The sequence below is a fragment of the Oncorhynchus keta genome, chromosome 19, assembly GCF_023373465.1.
Source record: "Oncorhynchus keta strain PuntledgeMale-10-30-2019 chromosome 19, Oket_V2, whole genome shotgun sequence".
Classification (NCBI taxonomy): domain Eukaryota; kingdom Metazoa; phylum Chordata; class Actinopteri; order Salmoniformes; family Salmonidae; genus Oncorhynchus; species Oncorhynchus keta.
The window spans coordinates 38,727,390-38,740,499 of record NC_068439.1 but is presented as its reverse complement, the minus strand read 5'-3'; the positions used below and the strand labels follow the sequence as shown (position 1 = coordinate 38,740,499).

General features: G+C 47.2%; 1 protein-coding gene across 1 annotated transcript in view; it reads right to left on the bottom strand.

Moving 5' to 3' along the window:
* Positions 1 to 13,110, bottom strand: part of LOC118397689 (microtubule-actin cross-linking factor 1-like) — a 280,970-nt gene that overhangs the window by 27,166 nt on the left and 240,694 nt on the right. Inside the window, 12 exon segments of the mRNA XM_052468938.1 lie at positions 2,076 to 2,301; positions 5,731 to 5,934; positions 6,135 to 6,353; positions 6,711 to 6,938; positions 7,332 to 7,538; positions 8,173 to 8,399; positions 8,567 to 8,651; positions 9,033 to 9,359; positions 9,824 to 9,983; positions 10,327 to 10,493; positions 11,809 to 11,979; positions 12,225 to 12,386. Of these exon segments, the coding sequence (XP_052324898.1) occupies positions 2,076 to 2,301; positions 5,731 to 5,934; positions 6,135 to 6,353; positions 6,711 to 6,938; positions 7,332 to 7,538; positions 8,173 to 8,399; positions 8,567 to 8,651; positions 9,033 to 9,359; positions 9,824 to 9,983; positions 10,327 to 10,493; positions 11,809 to 11,979; positions 12,225 to 12,386 (2,383 nt within the window).

The window sequence follows — 13,110 nt, the reverse complement described above, 5'->3', positions numbered from 1 at the left end:
GGTTTGGCAGTGGGATCATTGTAATACAGTGGGAGTGTGTGCATGTATTGTTTTCTCCCCTCTCCCTACACGGAGGTCCTGTGTATGAGTCATTGTCTCCACCTAGGGGTGGTTGTGTGTGTGTATCCCTTTGTGATGCATGAATGTCCTTGTGTGACACAAGTACAATACCGGTCGAAAGTTTTAGAGCACCTACGCATTCTAGGGTTTTTCTTTATCTGGACTATTTTCTACATTGTAGAATAATAGTGAAGACATCAAAACTATGAAATAACATATATGGAATCATGTAGTAACCAATAAAAGTGTTAAACAAATCAAAATATATTTTAAGTAGCCACCCTTTTTGTCTTGATGACAGCATTGAACACTCTTGGCATTCTCTCAATCAGCTTCATGAGGTAGTCACCTGGAATGTCCCCTGGAATGGAGGTGTGCCTTGTTAAAAGTTATTTTGTGGAATTTCTTTCCTTCTTAATGCGTTTGAACCAATCAGTTGAGTTGTGACAAGGTAGAGGTGGTATACAGAAGACAGCCCTATTTGGTACAAGACCAAGTCCGTATTATGGCAAGAACAGCTCAAATAAGTAAAGAGAAACGACAGTCCATCATTATGTTAAGACATGAAGGTCAGTCAATACGGAAAACGTCAAGAACTATGAACGTTTCTTCAAGTGCAGTTGCAAAAACCATCAAGCGCTACGATGAAACTGGCTCTCATGAGGACCGCCACAGGAATGGAAGACCCAGAGTTACCTCTGCTGCAGAGGATAAGTTCATTAGTTACCAGCCTTAGAAATTGCACCCCAAATAAATGCTTCAGTGTTCAAGTAACAGACACATCTCAACATCAACTGTTCAGAGGAGACTGTGTGAATCAGGCCTTCATGGTTGAATTTCTGCAAAGAAACCACTACTAAAGGACACCAATAAGAGACTTCCTTGGACCAAGAAACACAAGCAATTCGACCGGTGGAAATTTGTCCTCTGGTCTGGAGTCCAAATTGGAGAGTTTTGGTTCCAACTGCAGTGTCTGTGAGACGCGGTGTGGGTGAACAGATGATCTCTGCATGTGTATTTTCCACCTTAAAGCATGGAGGAGGAGGTGTTATGGTGCTTTGCTGGTGACAATGACAATGATTTATTTAGATTTCAAGACACACTTAACCAGCATGGCTACCACAGCATTCTGCAGCGATAGTCCCTCTAAGCACAAACCAGATGGGATGGTGTATCATTTGTTTTTCAACAGGACAATAACCCAACACACCTCCAGGATGTGTCAGGGCTATTTGACCAAGAAGGAGAGTGATGGAGTGCTGCATCAGATGACCTGGCCTCCACAATCCCCCAACCTCAACCAAATTGAGATGGTTTGGGATGAGTCGGAGCACGGAGTGAAGGAAAAGCAGCCAACAAGTGCCCAGCATATGTGGGAACTCCTTTAAGACTGTTGGAAATGACCATGGTCATTTATGAACATTTGAACATCTTGGCCATGTTCTGTTATAATCTCCACCCGGCACAGCCAGAAGAGGACTGGCCACCCCACATAGCCTGGTTCCTCTCTAGGTTTCTTCCTAGGTTTTGGCCTTTCTAGGGAGTTTTTCCTAGCCACCGTGCTTCTACACCTGCATTGCTTGCTGTTTGGGGTTTTAGGCTGGGTTTCTGTACAGCACTTTGAGATATCAGCTGATGTACGAAGGGCTATATAAATACATTTGATTTGATTTGGAAAAGCATTCCACGTGAAGCTGGTTGAGAGAATGCCAAGAGTGTGCAAAGCGGTAATCAAGATAAAAGGTGTCTATTTGAAGAATCTCAAATATATTTGGATTTGTTTAACACTTTTTTGGTTACTACATGATTCCATATGTGTTATTTCATAGTTTTGATGTCTTCACTATTATTCAACAACTTGGAAAATAGTAAAAATAAAGAAAAACACAGAAATTAGTTGGTGTGTCCAAACTTTTGACTGGTAGTGTATGTGGGTGTGTTTGTGTTCATCTGTGTGTGTGTTTATAAGTGTGTATATGTAAGTGTACCTATGTGTGTGTGTTTCAGGCCCTTACCTTCAGCGGCAGGATCGTCGTGGGCTGCTCTACTGATGAGCTCCTCGCCACGGGCACACAGGGCAGAGAAGGAGGGCAGCAGTTTGTCCAGCTCCAGCCCGGTAGCCTTGTGCTCAGCCAACTGCTCCCGGATCTTATCCGCCTCCGCCGCCACGGGAGAAGGGGAACGGAGGCGCTGCACAGCCCCTTCCAGGGTCTCCAATAGGGGGTCCATCTTGTCATGGAACTGGGGGGGTGTTAGGAAGAGAAGGTGGGTTGCGTGACTAATAGCTGCTTTATGCTCGATCCAGCAATGCTGTCCAGAGGCTCTGTATGGAGGGTGTGACGCAAATGCAGAGCCTCTGGAGCGCCATACGACAATGCCACCCAATTTCTGTAACAATTCCACCCAATTTCTGTAACATGATTGGTCGGTGGGAGGTCCTGTATTAACACAAACTCACTTCCTTCACAGCGGCTCTTCAAAGTGCAATGATGTATGAATGGCCTGTCTTCTACAGAGACCGTGTGGCAGTAAATACTGTACAGCCACTGTTGACGACGGATTGCCCATGCAGAGCCCTTTAAGGCTCATCATTCTTGTTATTATACATACTTATACAGTGGGGCAAAAAAATATTTAGTCAGTCACCAATTGTGCAAGTTCTCACACTTAAAAAGACGAGAGAGGCCTGTAATTTTCATCATAGCTACACTTCAACTATGACAGACAAAATTAGAAAAAAAAATCCAGAAAATCACATTGTAGGATTTTTAATGAATTTATTTGCAAATTATGGTGGAAAATAAGTATTTGGTCAATAACAAAAGTTAATCTCAATACTTTGTTATATACCCTTTGTTGGCAATGACAGAGGTCAAACATTTTCTGTAAGTCTTCACAAGGTTTTCACACACTGTTGCTGGTATTTTGGCCCATTCCTCCATGCAGATCTCCTCTAGTGCAGTGATGTTTTGGGGCTGTTGCTGGGCAACACGGACTTTCAACTCCCTCCAAAGATTTTCTATGGGATTGAGATCTGGAGACTGGCTAGGCCACTCCAGGACCTTGAAATGCTTCTTACGAAGCCACTCCTTCGTTGCCCGGGCGGTGTGTTTGGGATCATTGTCATGCTGAAAGACCCAGCCACGTTTCATCTTCAATGCCCTTGCTGATGGAAGGTTTTCACTCAAAATGTCACGATACATGCCTCCATTCATTCTTTCCTTTACACGGATCAGTCGCCCTGGTCCCTTTGCAGAAAAACAGCCCCAAAGCATGATGTTTCCACTACCATGCTTCACAGTAGGTATGGTGTTCTTTGGATGAAACTCAGCATTCTTTGTCCTCCAAACACGACTAGTTGAGTTTTTACCAAAAAGTTATATTTTGGTTTCATCTGACCATATGACATTCTCCCAATCGTCTTCTGGATCATCCAAATGCTCTCTAGCAAACTTCAGACGGGCCTGGACATGTACTGGCTTAAGCAGGGGGACACGTCTGGCACTGCAGGATTTGAGTCCCTGGCGGCGTAGTGTGTTACTGGTAGGCTTGGTAGGCTTTGTTACTTTGGTCCCAGCTCTGCAGGTCATTCACTAGGTCCCCCCGTGTGGTTCTGGGATTTTTGCTCACAGTTCTTGTGATCATTTTGACCCCACGGGGTGAGATCTTGCGTGGAGCCCCAGATCGAGGGAGATTAACAGTGGTCTTGTATGTCTTCCATTTCCTAATAATTGCTCCCACAGTTGATTTCTTCAAACCAAGCTGCTTACCTATTGCAGATTCACTCTTCCCAGCCTGGTGCAGGTCTACAATTTTGTTTCTGGTGTCCTTTGACAGCTCCTTGGTCTTTTATAACAAGTACAAACAGGTGCCATTAATACAGGTAACGAGTGGAGGACAGAGGAGCCTCTTAAAGAAGAAGTTACAGGTCTGTGAGAGACAGAAATCTCGCAAATAAATTCATAAGAAATCCTACAATGTGATTTTTCATTTTTTTTCAACTCATTGTCTGTCATAGTTGATGTGTACCTATGATGAAAATTACAGGCCTCTCATCTTTTTAAGTGGGAGAACTTGCACAATTGGTGGCTGACTAAATACTTTTTTGCCCCACTGTATGTATTCGGAGGGGACATTTTGACAGTGCGAAAATGCAGAGATCCTTCCCGAAAAATACCACGCAATTTTGGATACTTGGAGGGTCATGTGATTCAAGATGTGGGAGTACTATAGCTGTATTTACGAGACATGAATAAAGTTTACTTCGTTAGGAATACTGGGCACAACTTTCAAAATCAGCACAAACTATTACCACAGCCTCACTAAGTGGTGGGTGATAAAGATGATATGGTAGTCTTTGGTAAATAACTGCATTTGAGCAATGTCAAAATGGGTAACATGGACTGGAACAGAGAGGACAAGCCTAAAGCTACTAAAAAGGACAGGAATTGCCAATTTACAAAAATATCAAAAACACACTACCTGAGAAAGAGGAGAGACATTGGACAAAGTATACTTGGGAGGTATGGCGGGTTGTCTCAGCCTAGACACAAGGTTCACGCAGGAAGGAATTCTAATAACTAAGTCACGTTGTGATCGGTTGGCATCAGTAACACAGTACAGGTCAGTCAGTGGTCTTACCTCTACCAGCTGGGTGATTGCAGTGAACAGTGACGACGGATGGAGGAAATTGTGGGTGAACACACACAGCACATCCACAATGGGTGAGAGGTGGGATGGAGGGATGGATGGAGCAAACCAGGGATGGAGGGATGGGGGAGTGCGAGGAGAGGGGGAAATGTCAGGCACAAGGGAGGGGGTAGAGAGGTATGGAGGTTGGTCGTTTAGGAGGAATGAAAAGAGAGAGAGAGAGAGGGAGGGATGCATAGAGAGAAGGAGTGGGTGATATGGTCCATTAGGGATGGGAGGTGGAGAAACAACACAGTGTGTTAGATCAGTGACATGCACACACTCTGGCCAAGCAATATCAACAGCAGCAACAATCAGCTTAGCACTCCGCGATAATCAACCCGTGGCTCATGACTTATGAGATGACGTGCTGTGAGAGAGCATTTGACAAGAGAACTACTGGAAATAAAATGTGAATGTTTCTTACGGAGATATTTACTGACTGCAAGTGTAGCAATGAAGCTGTGTAGCTTCAGCAAACAGAGACCGCTACTACTCTACTAGCGTATTATGACCAAGACCTTTGAAGATCACGGCAACATCTCTTGGAGTGAAATAATAAGTCGACATGGTCTAGTTCTCTTCCAATCTGATGGAAATGAGCAAAAAGAGACAGAACAGCTCCAAGTAAGGAGTCCAATATGCACCATCACACTATAGCTTGAGCATTGGTCACAGAAATCCCACGACACTTCAGCCAATGCCTAACACCTTCACACTGCTCTTCCACTACAGACTGGAGTGGTAACGTTACATGGACCTCGTCCTGCCATTAGCAGCTAGGCGGCACATGGAAATCTTGAGCCTTCCAAATATGGACACAACAAGGCTTACGGCATCCATATAAGGAAGTCGTCAGATTTCCTCATATGGATGCCGGAAGCTTGGTTTTATCGGGGTAGCAATCGGCAGACACAAGCTTCAACAATTGACACTTTCGAGCCCCAAACCGATTTCAAGTTCACTTTTACAAAACCATACCTGCGCAGACTGAGAAACAGCCTCGTCCAGGGTGGCGGCGCGACCCTTGACCTCCTCCTTGATGGCCGCGTAGCGTGTCTCGGCGTCGCTGTAGCGCTGCCTCACCGTGGCCCCCTCCTGGTGACTCAGAACGGCCAGCTGGGGGCCGATCTTCAGCAGCTTGTCGATGTGGGGCTTGTGCTCCGCTATGGACTCCCTCAAGAGCTGGACGAAAGATGGAGGGAGAAAAGAGTGGAAAATAAGTAAAGAGGAAGATGGACAGTGTGATTGAGAGTGGTACCACAGAGAAAGAGGGGGACAGGAAAGAGAAAAAAGCAAGTAGAAGTGTTAGGAACTCATTCGACATGATAAATGTTTTCACGAGGACATTAGTGTAAATACAGCAATTAGAGCCTCCTCCTCACCCTCATCTGCTCCTGTTGGAGTCGCAGGGCCTCGGTGTCAATGGCAGGTGGGGGCAGCTGGGCGATAAGGGTCTCCGTCTCCCCCAGCCAGGGCTCCAGCTCCTCCTGGGTCTCCCAGAAGCGGGCCACCAGGACCTGGGCCTGCTCCAGGGCTGAGAAACGCTCCTGGTGCCGCTGGCTCACCACTTCGTAGCGGGCAGTCAGCGAGTCAGTCTTCACCTGAGGAGAGCGAGGGAAAGAAAAGAGGCTAGAATGGTTCACATTTGGTAACTAGGCAAAAACCACTGGAATAGTTCACATTTTGTGTACTAATGTTGTAGGCTTTTACTTCAAGCACAAAACCCAATATTTCCCTCCTTGTTTATAATATTTAATAATATTATAATATGAATATAACAAATACATAAGTCATGTCATTTGATTTTCCTGTGAATTAACTTTTCTTAAATGAGTCATTGCATACAGTATGTTACAAAAGGCGTCTTGTTCTGCCTTTCACCGTTCTCTCCGACTCCCTGCATTTCTCTACCCTCTTCCGCGCTCCCTAAACCCTCTCCTTTGCCCCTCTCTCCTCACCACCAGAGCGTCTCTCTGCTGGTCGCCGCACGTCTCCAGGATGTCGTCCCTGGTGTGGAGTAGCTGGTCCACGGTGTCTTTGTGTCGGATGATGTCGATATTGAAGGCCCTCTGGACCTGTAGCTGGGCCACGGTGACGTCAGGCTCCAGACTCAGAGGACCCAGGGAGGATAGCTTCCTCTCCGTCTCCCCAGCCCAGGTCAGCTCCGCGTCCACCGCCTCCTCATACTGAGGCACAGAGAGATACACACAGTTAGCACCGGCACACTCAGGCTCCCCATACTGACAGAGTGAGACGTTATTAGCATTTACAGCAGCGTTAGCTGGTTGGCATTACACACAGCCACCTAAATGCTAAGAGAAGACTAGAGGGAAATGCCACAACATTAGCGTCATCCTCTTGTTGACAACGTCAGCAGAAACCTCACGGCTTCTACAGACAAAGATCGACCCAGAGAATGAAGCTATTCAACTATTCAAATCCTGAACTTATACAATTTGGCCCACCTTTGACTATCAACACCCTCATCCACTGTAAATGTATACGATCCCTGAACGGAGTACCAACTGTGTCTGTCCGCGACCAATAAACGTTGGTTTCATTTAGTCACATTGCAGTACCTGTTGTGACCTCTGGACGGCAGCCTGTACCAGCTGTACCCGCTGGGTTATGGTCTCGTCCGCCGCTCGGTAGCGCTGGTTGGCGTCAGCCACCAGGCGGTCTAGGCCCTCGCGGGCACGCCAGGGCACCAGGTCTAAGAGGGCACTGCCCACCTCGTTGACCGTGTCCAAAACCAGACGTTTCTCCGCCGACACACACTTCAGCTCCTGGGAGAGAAACACACGCACACAGATTGAGTATCTTCAACTCAATATATAAGTCCTACTTGCGCTACAGTGTTAAAAACAAACAACCGCAAGAGAGGAAAAAGGAAGTTATTCTTCAAGAATCATTGGGTAAATCATTCATTGAAATGACCACTGAACATCTGGAAAAATTGCAGACTGCAAATATATTTACACAATATACGGTATATTCACAGCATATTTGTATAATAAACTGTTAAGAAAACATCCCCTGGGGGTTTCCCGAGTGGCGCAGCGGTCTAAGGCACTGGCCGTGCCCGGCGTCGTCTGGGTTAGGGGAGGTTGTGGCCGGGGGTGTTTTACTTGGCTCATCGCGCTCTTGTGGGCCGAGCACCTGCAGGCTGACCTCGGTCATCAGTTTAAAAGGTGTTTTCTCCGACACATTGGTGCGGCTGGCTTCCGGGTTAAGCAGGAGGGTGTTAAGAAGCGCGGCTCGGTGGGTCATGTTTCAGAAGACGCATGACTCGATCTTCGCCTCTCCCGGGTCGTTGGGGAGTTGCAGCGATGAGGCAAGATCATAATCCTGAAATTGGGGAGAAAAAAAAGGGGCTAACATTAAAAAAATTAAATTAAAAATTAAAAAAACGTCCCCTACCTTCTGTCTGTCCTGATAGGCTGGCGTGGCGTCGGGCTCCATGACGTTGAGCTCCGCCTCCACCTTGTCTAACCAGTGGTTGAGGTCGTCGTGGGCGCTGGCGAATCGCGTGCTCAGCTGCAGGGCCTGCTCCAGGATGCGGAGGGCTTTGCTGCTCCCGCCCGTCATCTCAGCGTAGCGAGACTTGATACCGTCCAGCTTCTCCTGGATCAGCAGAACTTCCTCACCTGCAGGGGTGAACAACATATATTCCTTTATAAAATGACATGTCCCGGAACAGTTCTGGCTGTTTGGCTAGTGAGAGATGGTTAGATGTGGGCTAGGGGAGAGCTGTTCCAGAATCAGGGAAGGGAGATTAGTAGTAGTATCCAGAGTTAGAGGTTGTACACTTTACCGGTGGTTTGCTTGAGCAGGGCTTGTCCGTTCTTGACGGCCTGGTCAACCTGCTTCTTCCTGCTCACTATCTCTTCATTGAGAGACTGATGGGGGAAGGTGGAGAGAAAGAGAATGAACACCTTACAGAGCAGTGGTGTCAAACTCATTCCATGGAGGGCCTAATGTCTGCAGGTTTTTAGTTTTCCCCTTTTTAATGAAGCACTAGACAACCAGGTGAGGGGAGTTCCTTACAAATTAGTAACCTTAGTTCATCAATCAAGTACAACGGACGACCGAAAACCCACAGACACTCTGCCCTCCGTGGAACGAGTTTGACATCCGTAGAACGTAATAAGAGTCATTCCTATTGCTACTCAATGTCTAGACAGTACTAGCCAATACAATACTCCCTGCGGTAGTGCGGTAGTATCCTACCACTCTGTGTTAATGAATAGCTACTCCCTGTCTAAACCATAGTATCGTACCAGTGAGTGCTTGTGCTGCTGGGTGAGGACCCCTGGCTGGTAGCTCTGCACAGACACCTGTCCCAGCCGCTGGCCCACCTCAGCCAGCCAGTTGAGCACCTCCACCTCATCCTCCCCAAACAGCTGGGCATTAGCCAGGGCCTGCTCCAGCATGACGGCCCTGCATTGGCACCAATCACTGAGCTCCGAGTGGCCTAGCCGCACCGCCCCCACACGCTCCCTCAGCCAATCGCGGTCGGCCGCACAGCTGAGGGGCGCCAGGGATTGGCCGAGGGCCTCGAGGCGGTTGACCTCGGATCCTCTAGAGGAGACGGACTCTTGGACGGCCTGGGGCGGTGTGTGCGGAGAGGGGGAGGAGTGAAGGAGAACAGAAGAAAAACATAGCGAACAAATAAAGGATAAGATGAGGATGCAGATGAGAAATCAGAATGAATGAGAAATCAGAAGGAACGAATGAAAGCCAAATATGTATGATAACTTTACAAGAAAAACATGAAATAATAAACAAAAACGGTTCAATGAAATATAATATATATTTGATATCAAATCATATCAAAATGTTGAGGGGAAAATGGTTGAGCCTGGGCTTCCCTTTCTTTCTCTCAATGGAAAGCAACCAGTCGTGTATTCAGGTACCATCCTCGTCTCCCTAGTTTAATTCCAGACTTAAACCCTAATTTCTGTCCTTATTCACCTCTTTTCCTCAAAGGGAACCGAAAACGCAAACCGTGTTTCGAGGGGGACACGTTACCTTGTGACACCGACATCCACGCTACCGTCAACCACGTTACCTTGTGTTTTGTAATCTGTTGGGTGATCTTGGAAGTCTGGGTTCCCATGGGCTCGACGGTGCTCAGGCGTCGCTCGGTGGCACTCAGCCACTCTCCAAGAGGCTCCACCGCCTCGTGGAACTGAAGTGCCAGCGCCTGCAGATCCTCCAATTGGCACTGCCTGCAGAGGCGGGAGGAGAAGGGAGAATAAGGGAGAGAGGGGGTGAGCGTTTGGGTCGCCTTTGTATATCAACGTCTTATCGTGGATCCAAATAAGGATTCAGACACGACAGTCAGGAATGTGTGGGTTGTGTACTGCAGTAATGGCAATGCATTCTATAGGTAGGCTAGTGTGTGTGTGTGTGTGTGTGTGTGTGTGTGTGTGTGTGTGTGTACTATGCATGGGCAAGAGTCTTTCTGTGGTGTTGAGATGTCGTCACTGACTGTGGTGCATGTACGTGATGAATGATGACCGGTTATATCAACTCCTATGTGTAGTGTGCCCATACAATAATGTACGTTACCTTGCCCTGGCTTTCTCCAGCAGCTTGTCCCATCGCTCTCCCAGACTCTCCAGCTGTTTCTGGATCTTGTCTTTGTCCTGTGTCTCGGCCGTGGCTGCGATCCTCTCTCCCTCTCCCTGGATCATCTGAACAGTGGCTCTGCGGTCGTCCAGCAGTCTTTGTAACAGCTGGAACATGACAGACAGAGACGGGACGTTCAACACCACAAATAATACCAACTCTCATACTCTTTGTTCTGCATGTATATTAAGGTTAGGGGTATATTCAAGACCAGAAGAGTCGCTGATTCTAGGATTTCGGTGTAAAACAGTTTATTTTATTTATTTGTTATTTTACCAGGTAAATTGACTGAGAACACGTTCTCATTTGCAACAACGACCTGGGGAATAGTTACAGGGGAGAGGAGGGGGATGAATGAGCCAATTGTAAACTGGAGATTATTAGGTGACCGTGATGGTTTGAGGGTCAGATTGGTAATTTAGCCAGATTGGTAATTTAGTCAGGACACCCGTTTAACTTCCCATCCGAAAGACCCTACACAGGGCAATGTCCCCAATCACTGCCCTGGGGCATTGGGATATTTTGTATTAGACCAGAGGAAAGAGTGCCTCCTACTGGCCCTCCAACACCACTTCCATCAGCATCTGGTCTCCAATCCAGGGACTGACCAGGACCAACCCTGCTTAGCTTCAGAAGCAAGCTAGCAGTGGTATGCAGGGTGGTATGCTGCTGTTGGCAAGATAACTAGAACATACTTCACATTCAATACCGCAATGTTTTGCAGTGTTCCTCAACAACACAGTATCTCAAATATCAGGCCACCCCGGTTGTGACGACGTCCACGATGAGTCGTAGCTCAATTTGGCAGTACCTCCCTTTCTGAACCCCTTCATAAATGTTCAGGGACGTTGAACGAGCCTCCGGTAAAACGGCACTCGTCTCCAGTTTCCTCTCCACTGACCCTCAGTGAGGCTCGACACACAAACACGGGAAGTGTTCCAGATGAAGAGGGAGTGCAGACATTGTGTTTTCTTCAGCCTCTCGGTTTCTCTGAACATTGTAATCCGACATCTGTGTTAACTGGTGTGTGTTGAATGCCAACCAGACTGGCAGACTCATTTGAGCTTTTCCTCTGCCAAAACACCCAGATAATTAGGTGTGTGAGTGTTTCCCATTCACATGTTATTTGTCTCTTGGTGAAAATAAGGACAATTGAATAACAGTAATAGCCAATTCTATTATTATCTATGAATAAATAAAGTTCAAATATATGAATAAATTAAGGTTGTTTAGCTTAAGCTTGTTTTTATGCAAATCTAGGTTCCACATGTCTCTAATGCCCAGTAAATGACTTAGTATCTGATATAGGGAAAAGACCTGGTATTAAAATAAAATATATGTTCCTCACTACAACTCTCTCCATCTAGATACTCATCCCTGACTCCATCTATCCCTTTCTCCACTCATCCTTTTCTCGCTCACCTTCTGTTCCTGGATCTGGGCCTTGACCACTCTGTACTCGGCTGACGGGGGCTTCTGATTGGCTACCAGTTCCTCCGTGTCACTCAGCCAGCTCAGAAGAGGCTCCAGGGCATCCTGGAACTTCCCACAATGCAACAGAGCTTCCTGCAACTGGGCGATGCGCTCTGCAATCTGGTCAAGGAACAATGCAGTGAGTGAGGGGGGACAATGACTGTATTGACATGTACGGGTATACATAGACAAACATAAACCTGGTTCCTTACAAACCCATCATTCCATTCACGCACAAATAAACAAACGTAACACGTAAATATGCAAACTCAGTCAGACACAAACGCATGCACATAAACACATAAACCATAGCACAGGCATACCATTACAGTCGGATAGATGGTCAGACGGACAGACTGACTTACCCTCTTGTTGAGGGAGTTCCATCTGAGGTTGGTGGTCTCTAGGTCATGCTCCAGAGCCTGGGTGTCTGTGTGTTTGGCTGCACTCTGGATCAGGCCCTGGCCCACCGCGTTCACGCGCTGCAGCTTGGGTTGAATGCTGTCCACCTGCTCCCTCTCCACCGCCTGAGAGAATGAGAGAGAGAAGAGGGAGGGGGAGAGAGAGGAGAGAGAGAAGAGGGAGGGGGAGAGAGAGAGGAGAGCGAGAGAGATAAAGACATGGAGGGAGAGAAGAGATATGGAGAGAAAGCGAGAGAAACAGAGGGAGGAGGAGAAAGAGGGAGGGAGGAGAAAGGGATTATAAGGATTAGAGTGCTGGAAAGTAAGGGTGGCTGGAAAAGAGGGAGTTGAACACACCCTTCACCTGTCTGGCCACATTACTCAAACACACACCGCCATCTAGGGCTGGAGACACAGCATGATGGAAATGGGCGTCCAACTCTAAAGAAAACCAGCGCAATGTCCTGAAATCAAATACGGGGCTTCAATGCAAAATGGCTGCTTTCCCATAGAGCTGTATAGAGATTACAGGGAGCTGAAATTAGCCATGGTGGTTCCCAATGGTAGAGATGCCAAACCTCGGGCCACACACACAAACACACCCATAGACCAGAACTGGCAACTACACCCATAGACCAGAACTGGCAAACACACCCATAGACCAGAACTGGCAAACACACCCATAGACCAGAACTGGCAAACACACCCATAGACCAGAACTGGCAAACACACCCATAGACCAGAACTGGCAAACACACCCATAGACCAGAACTGGCAAAGCCTAGGGGCCGGGACAAAATAATTGCTCTGAGAACAGTGGGAGGAATGACTGGAAGAGAAACAGAAGGAC